The sequence below is a fragment of the Barbatula barbatula genome, assembly GCF_947034865.1.
Source record: "Barbatula barbatula genome assembly, chromosome: 25".
Taxonomy (NCBI): Eukaryota; Metazoa; Chordata; class Actinopteri; order Cypriniformes; family Nemacheilidae; genus Barbatula; species Barbatula barbatula.
Window position 1 is genome coordinate 6,322,535 of NC_136788.1, and position 23,640 is coordinate 6,346,174.

The 23,640-nt window shown below is 37.2% G+C and overlaps 2 protein-coding genes across 2 annotated transcripts; both read left to right on the forward strand.

The window, feature by feature from the left end:
• Positions 1 to 761: 761 nt before the first annotated feature.
• LOC306890673 (troponin I, fast skeletal muscle-like) lies at positions 762 to 6,663 on the forward strand. The gene is made up of 7 exons (XM_079450566.1): positions 762 to 853; positions 1,756 to 1,790; positions 1,879 to 1,915; positions 5,170 to 5,298; positions 5,927 to 6,016; positions 6,117 to 6,293; positions 6,399 to 6,663. Exons 2-7 carry the CDS (start codon positions 1,783 to 1,785, stop codon positions 6,483 to 6,485), a joined length of 528 nt encoding a protein of 175 aa, XP_079306692.1. The 5' UTR covers positions 762 to 853; positions 1,756 to 1,782; the 3' UTR covers positions 6,486 to 6,663.
• Positions 6,664 to 8,672: 2,009 nt separating this feature from the next.
• LOC306890877 (troponin I, fast skeletal muscle-like) lies at positions 8,673 to 11,492 on the forward strand (the record flags this gene model as incomplete). The annotated part of the gene is made up of 5 exons (XM_079450893.1): positions 8,673 to 8,702; positions 9,644 to 9,772; positions 10,640 to 10,729; positions 11,094 to 11,270; positions 11,403 to 11,492. The coding sequence occupies 5 exons, from the start codon at positions 8,673 to 8,675 to the stop codon at positions 11,490 to 11,492; spliced, it is 516 nt and encodes a 171-aa protein (XP_079307019.1).
• Between the last annotated feature and the right edge of the window lie 12,148 nt (positions 11,493 to 23,640).

Genomic DNA, 23,640 nt, shown 5'->3' on the forward strand with positions numbered 1-23,640 from the left:
TTATTGTCCCTCCTGAGGTTTGATGTTGTTGAAAATCAAGAGACACTGGACTGAAATGACCACAATACAACTAGAAATGCTTAGAATGGCCTCTTAAGTTTCTCCACAGCTGTACATTTAGTATTCTTTCTGTTTTTTATTTCGTGCTGAAATGAATCTTTTTTGTATTGAGTTACAATGAAATGATATTCATACTTGTGTGTGGCCACTTCATAGTATAAAACCCTCCTTTTCTCCAGAGGTTAAAATAAGAACATCTCTCACATCTAACACAAATATAGACTCCGATGAGCTAAAAATATCACACCACTTACTAAACCTCTGTGTAAGTATTTGTAAATGATCTTATGTTTTTTAGCGACCACTGCTGACCTTGCGATTTATGACAGGAGGATCATATTAAGTCGATGCAAAACCCGCCTCCTTAAATCTCCAAGACACGCCCAAGTATTTAATATGATTTACTTTAGTCTATCAGAGGTTTTAAAACAAAACACACCACAAAGCAAACTCACAACAATGTGATGATCTCCAGCATCACATCAACAATTTGTGTGGTAGATAAACAACTTCTTGCGGTCCATATTTGATCAAATGGGTTGTGATAGTATTATTTTACAGACATCTGGAAATTTCATTATTCTCATCAGTCTATTTTAAGGAGCGTAATTGGCAGACATTAGAAGTGGATATTTCTAGAGACTGGCAAGCCAACTGTGTTTAGTGCCTTACCATAAAGAGGGGAGAGGTATTATGATGCCAGACTTAAATACCTGCATTTGAGCACAGTCCTGCTGCTAGTGGTCTGCTTTCTTCTTTCCGGTCCGAATCACTGCTTTATATTCTCATATAGGTGAGAAGAAGGTTTTTCATTAAGATTTGCATTTTTTCCTCTCATTATTCTCATGCATTTTTGCTGTTTGAATTCACCTGTAAATTCTAACAATTATTATTATTATTATTTTAGATGGATTCACCCTAAATGTATTTCAGTAAGCAGTTTGCAGTTATTATATTAAATAGGGACAGATAGATCAGCATTTAGCATTAATACTTCAAGACGAAGCAGTTTACTTTGTATTTTTGTTTATTATCGCACATGCATTCTTGTTAGCTTATCTAATTGTTATTCCTGCAATTTTTCATTTCTCGCTGCTGACTTATGATATGCTACAGTACGATACGCTAAACCCTATGATACTCATTATGTGACCTTGGCACAATAGTAAATATTTGAAGTGACTGGCATTAGCATGATTGCTAAAACGTCCTCCTAGGTGGTGACAGAATTATATATCTACCTTAACTAATACGTTTAGTGCTTATAGCATCAATATATATGTATGCAATATTACAGATTTGTATAATTTGAGCCCGCTCCAGATATCAGTATTGGAGTGTTAGAATGTGTGTATTAATGTAAAGGCATGTGAAACAGCAGAATAAGGCTGTCAGTAAACATGGTTTCAGATGGCATATGCATAGATTGTTCCAGAAGCTGGAAGATATGACACTCAATATCAAGGGTGAAATTCACACCCCACCCCCTTGCGGTGGGCATCTTAACAAACAGACATCCAATTTGATTCCAAGTCTTGAATTAGGATTGCAGGACATATAGCCCATATCATATCATGCTTGTAATGGATCTGCCGTAGCAAGCTTGGCTAAAAGCAGCATACCTTTATTTTAAATGATTTAAAAAAGTAAATCAAGTTGTTGAAACTCACTTTCTTGATTTGAACCTTTCCATAGGTGGTGAGGGAATAACAGGTGGCCAACATGTCTGAGTGAGTAGATGATTTTCTCCATTGTGTATTCATTATGCCAAAATCTTCCTGTTTATTTGTGATTCATTTCTATGTTATCTCGTCACAGAAAAAAGATGACATCGAGTCGGCGCCACAATCTCAAGGTAAAATAAATAAATAAATAAATAAAGTAAGGATTGCTTTAAGGGACATTCAAAATCAGACCTCAAACCAAAATGTTCTAGTTACTTACAGTCTGTGCTATAGATTTACAGAACTTGAATATTGAAAGAATTTCACTAGAGTCACTAGAAAATTTGAGTATGAGAGATCGGATTTTTTTAAATACATGCCCTTGGATAACAGAACATCATTTTTTCAGATCCACAACAATTGTTTTTCATACCACAGATGTTGTCAGAAAATAACTTGTTTTCAATCACAAATCATGTTTAATGATCTTGTTATTTAAAAAACGTAACAAAGTTTTGTGGGTTTTAGTCATCTATGCAGTAATCCTAAATACTGTTAACATTCACCTTTTACATTTTTATCTTTTGGGAAAATTTATCAAAAATAATGATGACTCATACTGCACTATACAGATTTTTGACCAGTCAAATTCTCCCGGAAGCAAAAAAATGCCCCTTCTCCTATACACTTTCAAAAAAGATGTTTCATAATGCCATAGAAGAAATGTTTTCAGTTAAATGATACCAAACAGAACCCCCGAAGAGTATAATCTTTATATTTCACCAAAGTTATTTGTAGTAAATAAAGGTTCTTTAGACTATAAGAAAGTAAAAGTTATAAGAACTTTGGAGCAAATGGTTATTCTATGTAATCGCTGTAAAGAAACTTTTTAAAGGAGCCGTATGTAATTACTGTTTAAATCAAAACAAAACCTTAATATGTTTGTAGACATTTAATAAACAGGTTAAGTTCATATATTGGTTTGTCCAAAAAACGAGGAGTAATATAAAGTTTTTTACGGTTATTTAAATGAGACAGCAATATCGTAAATGCGACCTCCGGAAGACACAACCTCTGAAACGAGCTACTGATGGAGATATTTTTGCAAACAACAAAGCTACTGCAAACGTATAAATTAGTATCAAAATTTACAGTGTAAGAGTTGATGCTTTTCCTTAAACTCCTGTAAGTGTCTGGCAACTTCTGTGAGCGTTGAGTCTGAGGAGGGGCGGGGAAAAACCCTCGCCAATATTTTCAAATTTAGACTGCGATACCAAGCTCAACCGCTAGGTGTCAATGTTACAGACGGCGCCTTTAAAGCACCATTTAAGAGTGTAATAATATACAATGGATTAACACATAGCAAATAATAAGTCACGAATTACGCCCCGTTCACATCGGCTGCGACTCTGTCGCAATGTGTCGCAATGTGTCGCATAGGGCTGGGCTATCTTCCCAAAAAAACGTATCACGATCTTCATAACAAACAATCTCGATCCACGATCTGAATTGAAATGAAATGCAGGGTTGTACGTTAAGTTTTTTGCACATAGCACAGGTGCTACAAAGGTTTGACGTTTTGTAGCACAGGCCAAACAGTTGTACAGGTAGCACCAGTATAAAACGTCTGTTATCATCTTTAAAAAACACAAATGCACAGATCATCACATGAATAGAGCTAAAAAGTGCAGCTGAAATAAACTCTCAGGGCAACTCTGGACATGATGTTCATGAGTTTATGTCCTCATACAGTAAGACACACACAAACCACGTGCGTTAAACTGTGCAACACATTCACTCATACATGCAGATGACAGATTTGAATAGCAGGATTCCGCGTCTGCATTTAGATTTAGTCAATGTGAACTCAATGCAGCCAGTAAACAAGTTTCAATCGCACAGTAGACTAAAACTACGTAAATTAGCTGTGCGCCATCGACTAACGTCACACACAAACACGCGTGACCTCGCATCCTAAAGCATGCAATCTCTCTGCTCTCGCGGTGTTTCAATGTCACACGCCAATGGGTCTTTCCTGCACCTCTTGTTTTAGACGACAGACAAGATCAAGATCCTCGCAATTCCTTTGAAAAGTGGATTGAGGACGCCTTCAAGATCGATCTCGATTTAAGATCGTCAGATTCTTTTGCAAAGATGTAATTAGAAGGAGTTACTAGTTTTGGTTGCACTAGAAACAGTTATAAACAAATGCTGAGGTAACTGATGAGAGACGATGACGTGAGCTCCGGTGCTTTACACGCATTGGTAGTACTCCAGAAAGTGGCTCATCATTTGAATAAAGTTCGTTTATGGAAGTCGTCAATTAAAAAAATTGCAATTAAATAGCATATTTCCGATCAATAATTAAACCTGATATGGACTGTACTATAACTTTGGTTTGCTAAGCTTAGGCCATATTCACACTTGACTCATTTTTGACAAGAAAAAGATGACAATGGCGCCTTTTTAGTTAAAAAAGCTTGCAGCGGCAATGTTCAAAGATTAGCATTTGTGCATGAAGGCAGCTTAGAGAAACAGGCTTCATGTGTAGCGTAACGGAAGTCTATTTGAATTATAAACAAAGAGCGCCTTTGCAATAACCAATCACATATTTAAAAACTACAATACTAATTTCTCGCTAGAAATGCACTCAGAAGTTATTGAAAGTGCAAATTTAACTTAAATTTATACAAAACTGCGCAACAGGCGTCTTGGTCAATGTTTCACGTTCCTCGCATGTTGTCATGGAAACTACAGGTCTCTGTCATTGGTTAGCTGTAAAAAAAGGTGCTTGACGTATGGCTTTTTTTCAGAAAAGTTGAACTTTTTCAACCTCAAAAGACGGTCTAAGCTTAAGAAAAGATACTGGCGCTTAAAAAAGTGCTTTAAAACACAGTTTACACCATATGATAATGTAAAAAAGACGCTAGCGGCTTTAAAAAGATGTCAAGTGTGAACGCAGCCTTTTTCTAGCTAACTTCATCTACTGCATGCGCACAGTCAGGCAAGCGCCTCACATAAGCCCCGCCCAAGAGAATCGTAAGTCTTTATCGATTGATGATTGGAATGTTCTATTGGAAGGCGGGGCTTTCTTCTTCCTCTCCATTCATTGTAATGGCAGTGGCGCATCTTAATGTATATTATCTTTGGGAATTCTTAATTTTGTTCTGTTGCTGGACAAGCCCACTTCCTGTTGCCAACCTGTTGCTACAATTTAAATAAATAAAAACATGTCTCTTTGTCGTTGCCAGTCGCAGGGGGTGTAAACGGGCGTAAGTTGGCATCTTTAGCCTATTGGCTGTTTTAAAAAAGGCAAAAGCCTGTTGACATGTCCTTCCGAAAACAGTGTGATTTTTAGCATAAGTAAATATAACGTTTAAGCACTACACTGCAATCAAATACCATCAATTCATGGTGTAAGTCAAATATTCTGTCCTTCTCACAGAGTTTGTTGCTGTCCATCGCAAAGACCTTGCAAGAGAAAGAAGCCGCTCAAGCCATTACAGATAAAGAGAACTACATGGCCGAACACTGCCCTCCACTCTCCCTGCCCGGATCTACACAGGAACTGCAGGTCTAATGTCTAATATACATATTCACAATGGCAAATGCATCACACAATCCTAACAAATACAGAAAGTAAGGCTTTACATGGCCTTATAGCAAGGAAAAGTGTCCTAAAAAAAGTTTAAATATGAATATATATATAAGTATATACTGTATTAATTATATATGATATATTTAGTATACATTAAAAAAAAGAAAAAGATTTGCCAGTTGGGCAGGAAAGATAAACTTGAATTAAGTTTAACTTCTTTATTAAGTATTTAATTAATGTGCATTTATCTTACCCTACTAGCTGACATTTTGGTTGTTTTAATATATATTAAAAAAAAATCCAAGAAAATACTTTAAATATTAGGGAATTTTGTATAAAGATATTTGTACTGCAAAACAAGACAAAAATAAGAAGTAAAAGATACACTTTTTTGCAGTTGTTGCAATTACGTTTATTGTTTGATGCTGAAACAATTTTCCGCAGATATTTTCACTACAGCAATTCATGTTTAAGAACATATTCAGTCATTTTTTTAGTGCTCGACAACTCATATTATGTAAAAAACGTAATATGACACGTAACCGATCGCACAAATGTCTTTGTGTGCCTTTGTTCTTTTTACGTTTTACAAATCTCCATTTAGGAATTCTGCAAGAAACTGCACCAGGAAATCGACAGGATAGATGAGGAGAGATATGATTTGAACGTCAAAGAGGAGAAGGCCAACAAAGAGGTATTCAACCCTAAAAATTCCAACTGCACTATATGCAAATGTATATATCTTTAGATTCATCCCATATATTGGGTTTTAATCCTGTTTAATGTGAGTCTAGATTGAAGATCTGAAGATCAAGGTGATCGACCTGAAGGGCAAGTTCAAGAAACCCACCCTGAGGAAAGTGCGTATGTCTGCTGACCAGATGCTTCAGGCTCTGCTCGGATCCAAACACAAGGTCTCTATGGATCTCAGATCCAACCTGAAACAAGTCAAGAAGGAGGTCAAAGAGGAGGTGGGTTCACCATCATTTTGTTCGAAGGGGTCTTCCAACAAGACCAGTTCGGTCTGGAAGACCAGACAAACAAAAATGTTTGTATCTTTCTTTCCTGTTATCCAGACTGCAGATGTCGGTGACTGGCGTAAGAACGTCGAGGACAAAGCCGGCATGGGCGGCAGGAAGAAGATGTTTGAGGGCGAGGCCTAAATTTTTCTACATGTCTTAGTTTCATTATCGTAGGAATTCTTCAGAGCTGCGCAGACCTTTTGCAACAGTGTTTTTTCAGTCGCTGCCTCAAACAAGCATTTGTTTCATTATAATCTATAGTCTTGAAATAGAAATGTATCATTGCAGAGCCACTGCCATTAAATGAATGCTTTTGAGGAAAAACTTTGTTCGTTTCACTTTCTTCTGCTTTATGATTATTGGAGTTTGTATGAATAGATTTTTGAAGTTAAATGACTTCATATTAAATGACATGGTTAAATGACTTCATATGACTGGATTGAGAAGATGCTGGTATGCTATAATACGACCACCAGGGGACACTAGAGCATCTTCACGACTTCTGTTTACTTAAATTACTCCCTTTTTTACATTTATTCTTTTAGTTGTTTATTTTAACATATCTAAGAGTTGCAAAGTGTTACCGAATCCGATACATTGTGATCACTCATCGTTTAGAAGAAACAACCATTTGAGCCCATGTGTCCAACCGAGTGAGTATCTTTATATTCTGCTCAAACCTTCTCATGTTATTGAGTAGCATTATCTCTCATTTCTCAGACAGATCTTTATAAACCATTGAACACTGTTTATTGATTCGTAGTATTTTGGTTTCTTAAGAACTGTTTCTGTTCGCAGCACACAGTGAGCAGCGTCTTGAAGGAAATTTACGAGGGCCTGAGATATTTCAGGAGCTCGGTGGCCTATTGGTCTGGGGTGGAATCTACTTCCATAAACAGGACCCCCAAGATCTGCTGAGCCATCAGAGCACAACATATATATCCTCTTAAATTTTTCTGTCTCTGGGGCTTACCGGTCTTCCACTTCTCCTTCAAAGTGTCTGTGATACCCTCTTCTTCTTCTTCATAGGTGAGCTTCAACCCTCTGAACTCTGTCTGTGTGTGAAAGACGAAGAGACATAACTCGTACATATCAATGCATGGGTTTAAATGATTCAAGAAGGAAATGTCAAAATGAAAGGAGAAAATCAAAAATGAGGTTGTGAGGTAGAGATCATGGGTGTCAGCACAGGGGCAAGATGCAGACGTCAGGGTTTTGTGAGCCACATGCTTGAGCTTGTTTACTTGAAATTAAATAAATGAGCAGATATAGTTTGTGTCAGGTGTCTTTCAGATACAAGTTTTAGTTTTAGTGTTTTATTTAGCGTTCTGTATTAAGGATCTTGTTTTCTGATCTATAATGATTAATGTACGTCTTTAAGATTGAATGAAATATTTATCAACTACATTTACATTTAGTCATTTCGCAGACTCTTTTATCCAAAGCGACTTACACAGAGTTCAGGGAGCAATAAGCGATATGTCGTAAAAGAGCAATAGTACATTAGGTGCTAATACAAAGTTACTAGTTTCAACAAAAGCTAGACCACTACCTATTGAGAGAAAGAGAGAGGGTTAGTTTCTTTTTTTTCATTTGTCTGTCAAGTATTCACAGAAGAGATAGATTTACTTCATACAATATTTTTCTCTAGAAAACGGTTTTAAATATTCAATAAATGCTGGGATGTTCTGCATTGTTTTGAACTGTAGAGTGTTTATTGTCAGTATTTTTGTCTGTGGCTATAAATGTCTGAAATATGCGAAGGTATTTTCTTTTGGGTTAAACATATACGGAGACCATAATAATGAATGAAGTGTAATTCTGAATATTATCATCTTGGATTGACATTGTCTAATGGCTCGTCTCATTGCCACAGCTGGTTTTATGATCCTTTGGAAATGAAACTGAACTGAAATGCCACATGTCAAATCCAGTGTCAGAGGTTACAAATCCAAATGTTGCGCTAAAATTGAAGTCTTTGCTGACTGAGTTTCATTTATTTACAATTCTCCAGTCAAATCTAATGACTCATTTCTGTCCTGTGCAGGGTGAAGACACACGAAACCGCCACAATGTCAGAGTAAGTATTTTGATTTATGTGGGGTTGTAATCTTTGTGACTAGTGTTTTATTTTTAGATAAAATTAATGCAAAACCATATGGACCTAAATGTCATTTCATATCTTGTTTCAGTCTCTTATATACAAAAATAGGTTAAGGTTATAATCCAAAATATGTGTTTTAATGTTATGGTTGCCATGTTGTCAATGTGTATTGATGTATAGAACCCTCAATTTGTTCAATGTTTCTTTTCACAAACAGAAAAAAGATGACCTCCAGCCGCAGGCATACTCTGAAGGTAAGATAAAGACTTTATAAATTAAGATGACACACCTTTTATCAGTTTGCATGGATATATGACCCTGGACCATAAAATCTCACAAGTAGCACGGGTATATTTTAAGAGTTTGTTTCCAAACCTTCAAAAACCATGTTTTTATTATGTAGTCATGGTTTTAATGTGTTTTATTGTGTTTATTAGCTGTAATTTTTTTACATTTTGGCTTAAATCAAAACAAACCAACTGCAGTTTGACTGAATAAACTCTTCATTTTTAGCAAAAGCCAGAATTGTGTTGCTCAAAATGATAATTTTTTTATTTTATGTCTACAATCATCAGGATATCAAGTAAAGATCATGTTCCATAAAGATGTCCCTCCGTAAACATATAAAAACTTTATTTTTGTGAGTGGAAGCATCGCGAACAAAAATGGCCGAAAACACGCCTATAAAGTTCACTCGCTGCTGTCCGCTTAATGGAAATTACCCACTCAAGTTCGGTATCTATGTCAAGCTTAGAATTTCAGCTGTTGAGTTCATCTACTCTCCACAATGTCGTTACAGCGGTAAGCCAATAGAGAGCGCTAAAACAAACCTGGGCTGGGTTTCCCGGAACCTCCTTGACGCTACATCATTCTTAAATGATATTTTAAGAGTGGTAGAGATATAATCTAAAGAACGACGTAGTGCCTGTTTCTTCTTAGCAACGACCTTCTGCAGCGCCTCTGAGTAACAACTTCAAAGGCCATTTTCTCTTGATATTCCAGATTTTTCAATAGTTGTATCTCGGATATTTATTCAATTTATGTATAAATCTTCATTTCGTAAAATCGACACCTTGTTTTGTGGTCCAGGGTCACATTTATGGGAAATCGAACCCAATACCTCAACGTCGCAAACCCCACCAGTTGAGTTACACGAGGTTATTACTTTCAACTAACATTTTCTCTGTGTTTTTAGAGCCTGGTGCTCTCCATTGCCTTTAATCTGCTGGAAGCTGAAAGCAAGCAGGCTGTGATCGATAAGGATGCTTACATGAGCGAGAACTGCCCTTCTCTGGATCTGCCAGGATCCACACAAGAACTGCAGGTATGGTACAAGCTATTGTTTTGGTTAACAGATATTGTAAATGATTAGATATATGCGTGTAACATTTAAAATACACGTGAAAACATACCCTGACATATTCTTCGGTATCATGTTAATATAAAAAGCTACTTGCATATTCATTTCTATAAATCATATTTTTATTCTGTTTTGAAAAAAATATTCATATACTTAATTTTATTGTTCCGTACAAATTACTGTTAATGTACTTGGTTTAGTACTACCTGTACATGCAACCAACTCCAAAACAATCCTTAAAGGAATAGTTCACCTTCAAAAGGAAAATTCTGTCATAATTTACACGCCCTCTTGTCATTTCAAACCTGTATGACTTTCTAGAAAACAAAAGAAGATATTTTGAAAAATGTTGGTTACAGAAAACTTCTGGACCCCATTGACCTCAATTGGTTTTGTGTCCATACAATTGAAGTGTATGGAGACAAACGGTTTTTGGTTTATTACATTTTCAAATCTTCTTTTGTGTTTTGTAGAAGAAAGAAAATCATACAGGTTTACAATAACAACAGTGTGAGTAAATGACGACACAACTTTCATTTCGAAGGTGAACTAATACTTGAACTAAACTCTATAGTAAATACATGTTTTTGATTATTATTACTAAATATGTCAATGCATATTTACACTATAATAAGAAAGCCTTACAATAAAGTGTTGCCAGTATTGTCTTGGCACTACAATTACATTTTTCTAACATTCAGATCCATGCTTTCACGTGATCATGAATAATATTTCAGTCAAGTATACCCTAAACCTTTTGAGGGTAGTATGCATACACTACATCTACACAGTGTCGTTTAATTACATTAACAGTGTTGTTTTTGCCATCAGGAACTGTGCAAGAAGCTGCACCAACAGATCGACAAGGTCGATGAGGAGCGATATGACATGGAGGCCAAGGTTGCCAAGTCAGACAAAGAGGTACAGTGTCATTACTGAGCTACAACACGACTAACACCATTCAATCTAACATAAGTGATGCTTTCAACATTTACATTCATGTATTTGGCAGACGCTTTTATTCAAATCAACGTTCAGAGCATTCAAGCTATGCATTTTATCAGTATGTGTGTTTCTGGGATCGAACAAGTGACCTGCTATTGTAATGCTTTATCAAATCAATATTTTTTTTAATGCAACTGATGACAAATCCTTACATCAGAATGTAACATTCAGTTGACACTTTAAACAACTTCCATTCTGTTCTCCGTGTTTTCCAAAAACTGATTTGGGTCGTTTTTGTATCAGAACATTTTGATGTCTTAACAATTGTTCATCCGTTCAGATCAATGATCTGAAGATCAAGGTGGTCGACCTGAAGGGCAAGTTCAAGAAACCAGCGCTGAAGAAAGTGCGTATGTCTGCTGACCAGATGCTTCAGGCTCTGCTCGGATCCAAACACAAGGTCTCTATGGATCTCAGATCCAACCTGAAACAAGTCAAGAAGGAGGTCAAAGAGGAGGTGAGTTTCATGAACGTTTCTTATTGGCTATTTTCTTTACAATTCTGACGTCAAACGCATTTGAATCTCAATAATGATTTATTTGGGTTCATCATCTAGTTCATTATTGCCTGATGTTTTTGCGTTGTACAGAGCGCGGAACAGGTCGGTGACTGGCGTAAGAACATTGAGGATAAGGCTGGTATGGGCGGCAGAAAGAAGATGTTTGAGTCTGAGGCTTAAGACGTGTCATGTTTATACTTCCATGTCTTAATATTTCTCTGGCAAACATTTCTCTGTCCTGTGAACTCCCCTGTTTAAATAAAAGTTTTTTTTCTTCTGGAATATTTTGCACATTTTACATGGTCACAGTGTTTGGCATTAAAGATAAGTGTACGTATATTGCCTTTGTGTGTTTGTTCATGATTAAGGTTTACTAAACAGCTTAGTCGTAGCATTAAGGTAACTAACAACACATTATTATTTTAAAAGTTTTTTTTAAATGTTAAATAATTCTCCATTCTCATTTAATACATTTAATGAACTGAAAGGCATATAGGGGATGCTTTACCAAAAAACCCAGCTGCATTACCAAAACATTCAAATAAAAACAGCAAAGCACTGTGATGCATTATGGTAAAGGGATAAATATAATACATCAAATAATACTGAATGATCTTATTTTCAAGGTACGCTAATGTACCGTATAAAATACATACCATTGGAACACGATTGTGCCATGCCCCCCCAAAAAAACATGATAATACTTGTAGTTTATTTTACTTTTTGGTTAGTTCAGTCTCTGTTATTGTGACTTATTTAGTAAAAGCTAAAGGAATAGTTTACAAAAAACTGGTATAAAACCAAAACTGGTATGGAACACAAAAGGAGATATTTTGAGAAATTTGTGGTGTGTTCATATAATGGAAGTCAATGGGGTCCATTGTTGTTTGAAATCCATCATTCTTCCAAATATCTTCTTTTGTGTTCGGCAGATGAATGAAAGTCAAACAGGTTTTCGTACTAAGAAGTACATTTTATACATGGTTTAAGGTGATCAAACAACATAACATAATGGCCATTCTTGGCACCACAGTACAGTGATACAGTAGTATCATATGACCACGATAACTTGATACAGTACTGAATGATTACCGGATGTTAGACATATACCATAGTATTAACATCAGAGTCCTAATTATTTCATGTAAAAATACTTTTTTTTACTTTAAGTATTACTATAAAAAATATTATTCTACGAATTGTTAGTGGCACTTACTGTATTAAAGAATCCCCATTTATCTATAGTGTTCTCAGATATACAGCCGCGTAAAAAATTAAGAGACCATTTCAAATTTTCATTTAATCATCATGTCTAGATGTATTGTGGTCATTTCACTCCTTTGTTTGTTGAATACACACTAAATCAAACATCAAAGTCGTCCGACAGCAATGTGAAAGACTGACAGCATCACTAGACACATGCAAACTGTGATAAGGTGTCAAGATTATTGATCTTTTCAGTGAATATGAACTTGTTTTCTTTGCAGTATTTGAGGTCTAAAAAATACAGAGCATCTTTTCTCCAGTTTTCATTTTCTGCAAATAAATGCAAATAGAAACGATATTTTTATTTCAAATTTGGAAAAAATACTGTTAGTAGTTCACAGAATGAAACAAAAATGAGTATTTTACCTAAACACATACCTATAAATGGTAAACTGTAAAATCTGAAAAATGGTCTCTGAAATGGTCTCTGCGGCTGTATATAGCAATATAGTAAAATATTCACATGCACTACTAACTCATTTAAATCTTAACAATTTGGAAAATTGTATATTCGTCTGATGGTGGAGGTTCTATTACATTACATTTAGTTTGATATTATACAGTTGGACAATAAAGTCTAATGTCCTTTAAACTAAACTTCCACTGACTAAATACCATTAATCCCACTTCCCGGCTGCTTCTTTTTACAAACACCATGGGCATTTCTATTTCCTCAACGACACACTCCACAAACTTCATGTTTTTTTTCCTCCAGGAACCCGCAGCACTTTCACTGTGAGGTCCAAACCAGTTCAGGCTTGCGCTTTCGCACCCAATCATTTTTCCTGGTTCCATGCTACTCAGCGCCTCCATGTACGGTCAGGGCTGTTTGTGTTTAATAGCTTGTGTGGTCCCTCTTGGGTTTCTCAAGGAGCTCAGATGTTAAACTGAAAGGACTCGACTTGCTAAGTATATCTGACCCTGCAGCGTTGAACGCAAGAAGACGCCAAACTATGCGGAGAGCACATAATTTCCACGGCCACTTCGGCACCCTGAAACCTAAAACAAGGGTTGTAACATTTGGAAGATGCCATCACGGAGAACGATACTTCATTATAAAAATAGCTATTTCACAAGTATTAGAAGCAAATTAAGTACAGTATATGTTTATATCTGAAGGTACTGTATGTATGGTGCTAAGTCTTGTTTTCTGGCACACTCGTAAAGAACTGACGCATTATTATGTCACTCGTGGCATGACATATGTGCAGTCTCTGGGCTTTTTCAGTCACATGAACTTATGAGAAACAGCTGTCTTTAACCAAACACAGCACATACAGAAACACAGCCAATATGTAACCCCGTCTGTGCAATCCGGACGAAAGAGGTATGATCCATTTAATATATTAGGCCATTACCATAAAAAGACCATAAAAAAGGATTGTTAATTCCTGTAAATTATGTATAATGTTTGGAGATACAGTACTTTTCACTTATAACGTGGGAAAAAATGAAAATGAAAGATTGGACTGCTGGTCTCCTGGTGTTAAATTGAGTTCCTGGTGATCCACTGAGCAGGTCAACTCTCCCACCGTCTGGCCATTCATACAGACTCCAGATCATGAAATGTATGCATATCAAAACATTCTGCAGAATAATCTATGAAAATCTATTTGGTCAACAACATTTGTCACACACATATCAACAGTAACTGCTAATCCAATACATTCCAAAAGAGATCTACTGCTAATGTGTTTTATATCCTGGAGATATTTTGGACACCACTTGGTCTTGGTCAGCACGTTCGTGCACGGGTGACGGGTATGTGTGCCATCGTTGAGGCCATGAGAATGTCTCTTTATATCCTGCATGTGGACTTTGCAATTAATGGGAACACAAAAAGAGATCTCGTGTTCTCATGAAAAACAGTTATGATGACATCAGCACCACAGGAATGTGCCAGGATTTTGCCCTGCGTTTGTGCATTTGGCCATTAGAGGGCTGGTTGACACACGTCATTGATATTTTCTTTACCGCATTTGGGAGTTAGCACAAATGTCATATTTTAACATAAGTTAAATCAAACACATTATTATAACTACATATAATGTAGTTACAAACACTGGCAAATAGGTATATCATGAATGAACAAGCAAACAATTAAAAAAACAATAAAATGTCAACCAGCATCTTGTAGACATCTTAAAAATACATTTTATTTCTGGATAAAACAATAAACACTTTTTATTTGCTCACACTGAATCTCAGACTATAAATAAACATGGGTTTAAACTGGGCCATCAAAGACAGACAAATACTTGGGGGCATTCTTGTTAAATAAATATGGAAATAATCTGGGTATTGATGTCATGGGACATTTCCTCATTTTTAAGTCTTTTGGTGAGGATTAAAAAATAATATTTAACATTTCTTTGCCTACAGTGGTTGGCTTCTGCATATTTCCGAATAGACGGGCATTTAAAGGTGCGCTTAACACCTTTGCAATAAATAATGGACTATTTGCAGGGATGGATAAGTGACCGGGCCAAATGGGGCCCTTAACTACCTTGAGCTTGAGGGGGCCCTGGCCAAGTTCCAGTTTGGTACAGAGAACCCAACAACAATGAAAATAAATGTTTATCTATGTTTAATATATGGGTTCCATAGGCTTTACAAGGACTCTGTGGATAAATGAAATGATCAACAAATCTTTGCAACATAGGTTTTTATGTTACTTTAACTTATTAATTAAATAACAGCATATTTAAATAGCATTTTCTGAATCTTTTGCTTGATGATTTGATGTATGTCTCAAAGTAGCATTTTATGGTGAGAATTTTGTATTTATTTATGGGATGCATTGAATGATTTGGCAAACACATTTACACTGACACCTAGTGGCGTGGATGTAGCATGACGCTAAAGCAATGGAAGCGCAATACCGGCCATAAGCTAGCAAAAGTGTTGTCCCTGGGCACCTACATAAAATTAGTTTTGTTGGAAATGTAAACTCAAAATGTTTATCTCATAGAGGACCCCTTCGTTGTTAAAAATAGTCTGTGGGATATCTGATATGCATATCTGATGTGGGTGGACAAGCTTCTAAAGCTGTTAAAATACCCCCCCCAAAAAAAAGTTTTTATGCAAGAAGCCTATGTTTTCTCTCCATCCCAAAAGTCTAACCATTTTCCAGGCTCTTCACCCTTACATTGTTTTAAAAATGCTATCACGTTGAATTATTTGTAATCATACCTAATCCTGCTGCTTCATCTCAAGATGAGGTTAAACTTAACAATTCATTTTCTTCATAAATTCATCTTGTATTAGCAATTCAATTACACCCATGCTTGTTAAGTCAAGATCCAAAAAGTGAAAGTTTTCCATCAAAACTCAAGGACGTGTCCGTGAACTTAAGCAGGCCTCTAACCTGACATGCTCTCCTGTTCTCTCAGACTCCATCAATCCAAATATGGTTGTGTTTGACTGTTCCACCAACATTCAGGGTTTCCTTAATGCCACATTTCTTTCACAGGTTTGGCCTTGATTAGCAAACAAATGAACGCTTGTTGTAAACATCCACTGACGTCAACTTTACTTTATTTGCACCAACTCGCCGAAGTGAGGCACATGGCATGTGATTAGCCTATTGGAAAGCAGCATCACCTCTGAGCTGTTGTCTCAGCCTATTGGAATGTGCCTGCCCGCTGTTCCCATTCCCAAAACCCAGCAGGGTTAACAGCCTCTGCAGAACACAATTCCCCACACTGGGGACAGATTATTGTAACATGTCTTTGTCAGAACATGACGTCTTGCCTTTGTGCTGTAGACATCTAGTTTGCAGGAGGATTATGGAAAAAAGTTAGGAATGGATTTGAAGACTACAAGCCACAACCATGAAGGATATATTGTTGTTTAGCAACGCCTTTTATTTACTGGTATGATATAAATCCCATTTAAAGGTCCAGTGTTCACATTTTTTGGAGGATGTTTTGACAGAAATGCAATAAAATAAACATAACTATGTCTTCAGAGGTGTATAAAGACTTTACATAACAAAGCGTTATGTTTTTACCTAAGAATGAGTTATTTCTATCTACATACACGGCGGGTCCTCTTGCATGGAATTCGCCATGTTTCTACAGTAGGCCTAAATGGACAAACTGCTCTCTAGAGCGTGTTTCGTAAATACGGAATCTCCTTCGGCAAAGAGGTGAAAACATGACGTAAACTTAGTTCTGTTCCGTAGTGCTTCGGAAGGGAGGGGTTGGAGTGAGCCATTGTTTGCGATTCACAACCTCACCATTAGATACCGCTGAAAGGTATACACTGGACCTTTGAGCATGCAGAATGATCTATACTAAATTTATTTTTGTATACTTTCGAAAATCAACAGTGTTTGTTGTTCAAAATTTGTAATGCTCTCCATATAAACCCTATCTGATTCTTGTTCGGTGTCTCTTCTAGCCTACATTATTGATGATCATTGAGTGTTTTGGTACCTTGACATTACATCAAATGGAGGTTATAGTGCTGATCAAGGTGTTGAAAAGTACCACACTGTGTCTTTATCTGAAAATGAACTGTGGGAAGTAGTCTTGAGATACAGAGGATGTTGCTCAGAGATACAAATACAGGATGTGTTATGCTTGGAACCTCTGATGAACATTCAACTGAAATTGATTGAATCCTCTTTCATTTTTATAACTTTTTTATGTTGTCCTGCTGCAATGACCGAACAAGCTGGAATTGTTGGAAAAATAAAGAGTAGTTGTGTAAATTCATCATGAAATTGGCCTACAATCTCTGAAGCCAATGATGTCATGAGACACAGCAGGAATGTTTTTGGAAGTAAACGCAGATCCATCTATTTTCATCTGCACAATTGACCATTTCAAGGGAAGTTGACCCATAGTAACAGGTGCTTTAAAATCACTGAATATTCATCTTCTAAAAGAAAATGTAAATGTGCTTTTGTATTAGTGTTTTATTAGTACATACATAAAACTCACCGGTTATATTGTGCATTAATGAAGGAATTATAATAAATCAGGTAATAACAATTCAAGACAAAACCTTAGCCATCAAAAGTATTTTGTTGACCAAATATTCGTTTTTTTTGGATTGTTTTTATTTTTTGTGTAACCAAATATGTTCAGCAGTCTTCATATATTGTGTATCGGATGCATTGTGATCTAATGATGTCACTTTCTCAGTTTGTGTGTAAATGTGTGCAAGATTGCAACCTGTTGAGTTAGCCAGAATCCTCAAGGGATCCAGATGAAAGTCTATCCTGCCTTTTTAAAGACTACCATACTTGCTAACATGTAGCCATATTACATTTTTACATGTTATATGATGCATTTATTTTGGTGAGTTTCGCAAAGTTTTTAGACTAGCTTTGTCATGATCCTGCCTCTCCTTGTCTTGGTTTTCGACTCTTGTGGCAGGATCATGTCAGTCCCATGTGTTTTGTGTGGAGAAAGAGCATTGTTTTGGCTCTCTCTCCGGTGTCGCGTCCTTAAGCCCCGCCCCCTTGTTTCCCTGTTAGCGGCGCATTAGTGTTTAGTCCTGTCACCGTCCCTGTACAATCTTCCCCTTGGTGTTTCATTCCCCTCACCTGCCTCGTGCAATCCTCCTGTTAGCTTTCCTTTAGTGTTTCATTCATGTCACCTGCCGCCACTCTCCCTGTGTCATCAGTCCTTGTTAGTGTTTCCCTTTATCTAGTCCCAGTTCCCTCTGTCTCTTGTCGATTCATTGTCATTATTTTCCCTGTTTGTATTCTCTGGCCCTGTTGGATTATTCCTGTCTATGGATTATCGTGTTTGTTCCTGTTCAAAGTTTGTGGATTATTGATTTATTATTCTAAGGACTTTGTTTGTTTTGTCCCCCTTGTGGGAAGTTTTAGTTTACAGTCTTGTTTTTGTTCATGTTTTCCCAATTGTGGGTCTTTGTTTAAATAAAATTTTGATTTTGTTCTCACGTCTGCCTGCGCTTGGGTTCTGTCCATAACCGTGACAAGCTTAGTCTCCTAGGAGGTGCTCAATTGAAATTTCAGGAAATTTATGAGACTTGAGAAAAATTTGTTCATTAAGTCACAGTAGAGTGATGCAATAAATCACAAATTAATAGTTAAGAATACTGGCCCAGAATAACTTCATGTTTCAGATTTTTCTTTTGACATAAATCAACTATATTTTCGCACATATAAAATTATATGTTTGTTCATTTTAAGACGTGCATTTTTTTCAGTTTTAAATGTTCTGTTGGTTGTATTTTGCTCAAATGTTTGTGTATGGCTGTAAAAATTAAAACAAAATGATTTTGGACAAGTGTTGTTTATGGTTTAGAGAGAAACTCGAAAGAATGACATCAGTGTAAGATTATAAAGAATAATTTAGTGTGTTAGTCAATCATGTCCAAACTGTATTGCCTAGAAAAGCCTGTTGCTAGTCAGATTTCACTAACAGCAATGGACACTTCACAGGACAGTGTCACAAAAATGTCCTGCCTTGGAATTTATGGTGGGGCCTGGCCCTGTGAGCAATGAAAGCAGTGAAAGTTAAAGTCTACTGAGTCCCTTTTAACCCCGAAGACCTCAATTCTTGACTCCTTGCGGCAGTGAATGTTTTTCTTCTTGTTCTGAGGCTCATATAAAGGCCATTTGTCAAACTCCAGGGGGTTTGTCATTGGCTTCACACACAGGCAGTTAACTTCCATCCAACCACTTCATTGCAGATGATGTCCCGCAGAGACGCTTGCTCTCCTCGCAGGTTCTCCTATCTTAGTACTCAACTCTACATATTTTTTTGTGTGATTAGAAAATAAAATAAATTTAGTTTAGTGTGAGTCAACGTCAAGAAAGAGCTATGCCTGCTGAAAGCTCCAATTACTTTTTCTGTGTCTGGTATTCACCTATATTATCATTTCGTATTATCATTGATGCCAATTTAGTATTAATTTGATTTTGACCATAGGACAGCATAAGTGGGAGGTGGCAGGAATGTGGATCGTGGCTTAAAACTCTTGCATGTGTGTGTGTGAGGGAGTGCTGGACTGCGCATTCCCATGGTGAGTCATAGGTCATCCCTTAGATAAAAAGGCCTATTTCCTGTCATCATCAGCACTTTCTCTTTTATCTGTGAGTTCAGACCAGCAAAGAGCAAGAGAGATGGAGTGAGAGATACAGTCCAGGGTCATCTCTTGCCCTAAAGCCCATAACAGCTCACAGAACTACAAACAAAACAATTACAGACACTATAACAATCCTTACAAACAATATAACAACGGCAATTCATGTTTGTGTGTTATGTATGCAAATATCACAGCAGATCAGATTAATGGGGAGGAAAATCTGTTATGCATATTCACCCACATATTGATGTGAACTCACTCTTCCTGTTTTTTCCCATAGTTCTCAAATATCATATTCATACTCGCTGAGACAGGCTTGATGTTAATAATGCCAAACTATATCGGCTCTTGTCGCAGGAATTTCACAAGTTTGAATAGGTAAAAGTAAAAAAGTGAAATGTGCTGTTTTGTCTTTTTGGAATTTCTAATGAGAAAAAGTGTGGGCGTGGCTTTCGTCTTTCTCTGCGATTTGATTGGATGTATGAAAACAGCTGTTGCATTTTTAAATGGAACTGGCATCAGACCGACAGTTGAAGGGGAGGAGTTAACGGATGGATAGTCATTACAGGAGGGAAGTGCATTTTCAGATTTTAAATAAAGATTATGAGGGCACAAAATATTGATAAAATATTTACATTATACACTGCAATATTTCATGAAAAAAATAGGCATTGTCATTTTTTATTTCACTGGGACTACAACCTTGGTACTGCAAGCACTATGTTGTACAACTGTTGTGCAACCCATCATTGCCACAATGGCTCTCAAGATCTCACGATCTCAAGATGAATGCCCCCGCCCCTAACTGATGACAGCCATGAGTTAACAGTGCTCGGATCATCAAAACTTTGTGACTCAATGATTGTAGGTTGAGCATGTTTTACCTAAGAGCTGGAGGCAGATGCCTGGATGTGCTGATGTTCCCAGCAAGCTCTGAGGACAGATCAATGATTCACATTATTCTTTAGTCAGACCGCTGCTTCACTACAGTAAAAACCAAACATAATGTTTAGAAGGAGGGACATTTTGGACACGATTCAAAATCATAGTCACATTGTAGCAAACGTTACCAAAACTACATAAAAACATTTGTGGCTCATTGAATGACCCTTTAAATACTGTAATTGAGCGTTTTATCGTGACTAATAATTTGGCCTGTCTAGATGTGTTAATGTTGTCATTGATAAAGTGTGTCAATTGACTGACATGTTTTAAAGACGGTTACATTGGATGCACACACCTGGCTCGAAGTAAACTTCCGGTCGGTGTTTGTTTATCAGTCTGGCTAGTGGCTTGGTTCAAAAATCATGTTTTTATTATGTCATCATGTTTTTATTGTGTTTTATTGTGTCAGTTAGGCGTATTTTGTAGGATTATGGTTTAAATCAAAACAAACCAACTGCAGTTTGATTGATATTAATTGGAATCCACAATTTAAAAAACATGATTTATGAGGTATCTTATTCTGGAAACAAACTCGTCATATATTTTATTGGATTTATATTAATATTTTCTTGTATAACAATTGTATTAAATAAACAATGTGTTGAATTTGATTGTATATTAATATGATTAAAAAACGAATAATTTTATGGGTCATGTAACTTTGGCACAATTAAAAATAGACAAGTGACGGTTCCTTTACTGCTTACCCAACATACTACTGGCTAGACATACTTTTTTACTTGTTATTTCTTTTGTTTGGAATCAGAAATAATCTACAAGGACACTATTCTTTGCGGATGTGTACCGGAAGTTCACAACGTTTGTTTATGTTGTTGCTTTGAAACCGTCTATTGCTAACACACGTTGCTAATTGTTTATCCTGTAACATAACTTGCCTCAGTAATTGTTATACAGCTTGTGTCTTCTCCACACACTGTGATACAAATATGCCATTGATTTTCCTCCTCACAGGTTTACATAAAAGCTGCCAAATTGGACTATTGGAGAGGTTTTTCTTGTCACAGTATCGTTTCGTGCTTCACATAATATGACTCATAATTTATGAGTCTGCCAGTATACAGAAATGAGTACAGCTGGTCTTCTGTGAGACAGTATTGACATGTTTTACAAGATCTGGGCCAACATCCTGGAAGCAATTTCAACTTTTGCTTTCAGTAAAAAAGCCACTGTAGATGGTGAACAGCAAGCACTGGTTGATAATGCTTGGCTAATGATATCATAACAAATGACTAAAGTCGGGTGTGATCAATTTTTTTGTGCTGTCTGTGACTTACTCACAAACATACCCAGTGTCACACGAGTCGCTTGTCTAGACCAGAATGGTTCTGAGTCGTGGCCCTGTTTTTAAGGTTTCACAATTCACGTGAACTTCCAGACCCCCACCTCCCATCTGAAACAGAATTAAGCAATACCTTTTATGTTCACACATCATCACATTTTTGGCAAAACTAAAGTGAGTACCATGGTGTCTGTGATGATGTAGTTTAGCATTCACCCTCAGACAACAAACTAGTAAGGGTGTCACAATTCTGATATTAAAATCAAGATTATTGTGTTCTAAACATGTGATAACTTTGTTTATTTGTTTAAACATTTAAACAGATATTTTGTTTAGGCATGGGTATTGTTAAGATTTGATCAATATTGATACTGCTTATCGCTACCGATACTTATCAATACTGTTATCGATGAGTCTCTCCTTTCTGTGCTCGCGGATCGCTTTCTTTTCAGAGAGCGAATCTGCTCCTCGTGCCCTCCAGACGTCTTCCTCGCAAGCAGTTGAGAGATGAAAGCAGCGCTCAGATGAGTGCGGCCCGTCTCCCTTGCCTTCTGCGGAGCCCAGTGAGACCCGGAGCATTTCCGGATTCTCACAAAGGCTGTGGAGGAGCTGGGCTTAGAGGGGTCTTCTCTGGAAGAACCCGCTCGTGGCCACATGGATCAGTGGTTTCTGCCGGGGTGCTAGAGGCTAGAGCGCTGTCCACGAGATGACTCTAAAATCTGTGGTCTGTCTTTTCCGCCTGGTGTGCAGCCTGCGGCACATACCCGGAATCTTGCGACGTATCATTGATACTCATTGATACTGTCTTTCCTGCAGGAGCTGTTGGAAAAGGGTCGTTCCCCTTCCACACGCAAGGTCTATGTGGCAGCCATTTCGGCTTCCAACGTCCCTATTTCATCCAAACAGTGGGAAAGAACAAGTTTGTTGTTCGTTTCTTAAAGGGGTCCAGGCGGCTCTGTCCTCATCGTCCCTCTACTATCCCTCAATGGGGTCTTCCCACAGTGTTGAGAGCTCTGAAGAGCTCTCCCTTTGAGCCTTTGCAGTCTGTGGACCTTCGTTCCCTGATGCTTAAAACCGCTCTGCTGCTAGCGCTGGCATCTGTTTAACGCATTGGCGATTTACAGGCACTCTCTGTGAGACATGGCTACATAACGAAGGTGCTCTCTACCCTGTAAAGGGCACAGGTAGTGACACTTTCTGCACTCCCCTCCCCGAGCAGGACCCAGAGCTAAACCTGCTCTGCCCCGTCAAAGCACGTTCCTTGGGCCTTCGATGCCCCACGGGAGTAAGAGCTCATTCTACTAGAGGTATCGCCTCATCCTGGGCTTGGTCTATCGGTGCGTCTATAGCGAAGATCTGTGCGGCGGCCTTTTGGGTTTTGCTGTCCACATTTACCAGATTCTAAAGTCTGGATGTCCCAGGTTATGCTGGTTACCAACATATTTCAAAATATCTTCTTTTGTGGTTTGCAGAAAAAAGTCATACAGGTTTGAAATGACATGAAGACATGTAACTTATGAAAGAATTTCATTACTTTTAAAGTCGACTTTTAGCCGATTTATTGTTTATCTACCAGCTGGACTTACATAATGCAATGTTTCAAAGTCCATAGCTGCAAAAAAATTTTCATCTCTGAAAAGTTTTCTCCTTTTTCGTCTACATGTTAAACATCAACAAAATCTCAAACTAGATAACTACATCCCCGAAAGAAACTCAAACCGAAACTAAGTCAGCAAACTGAACTGA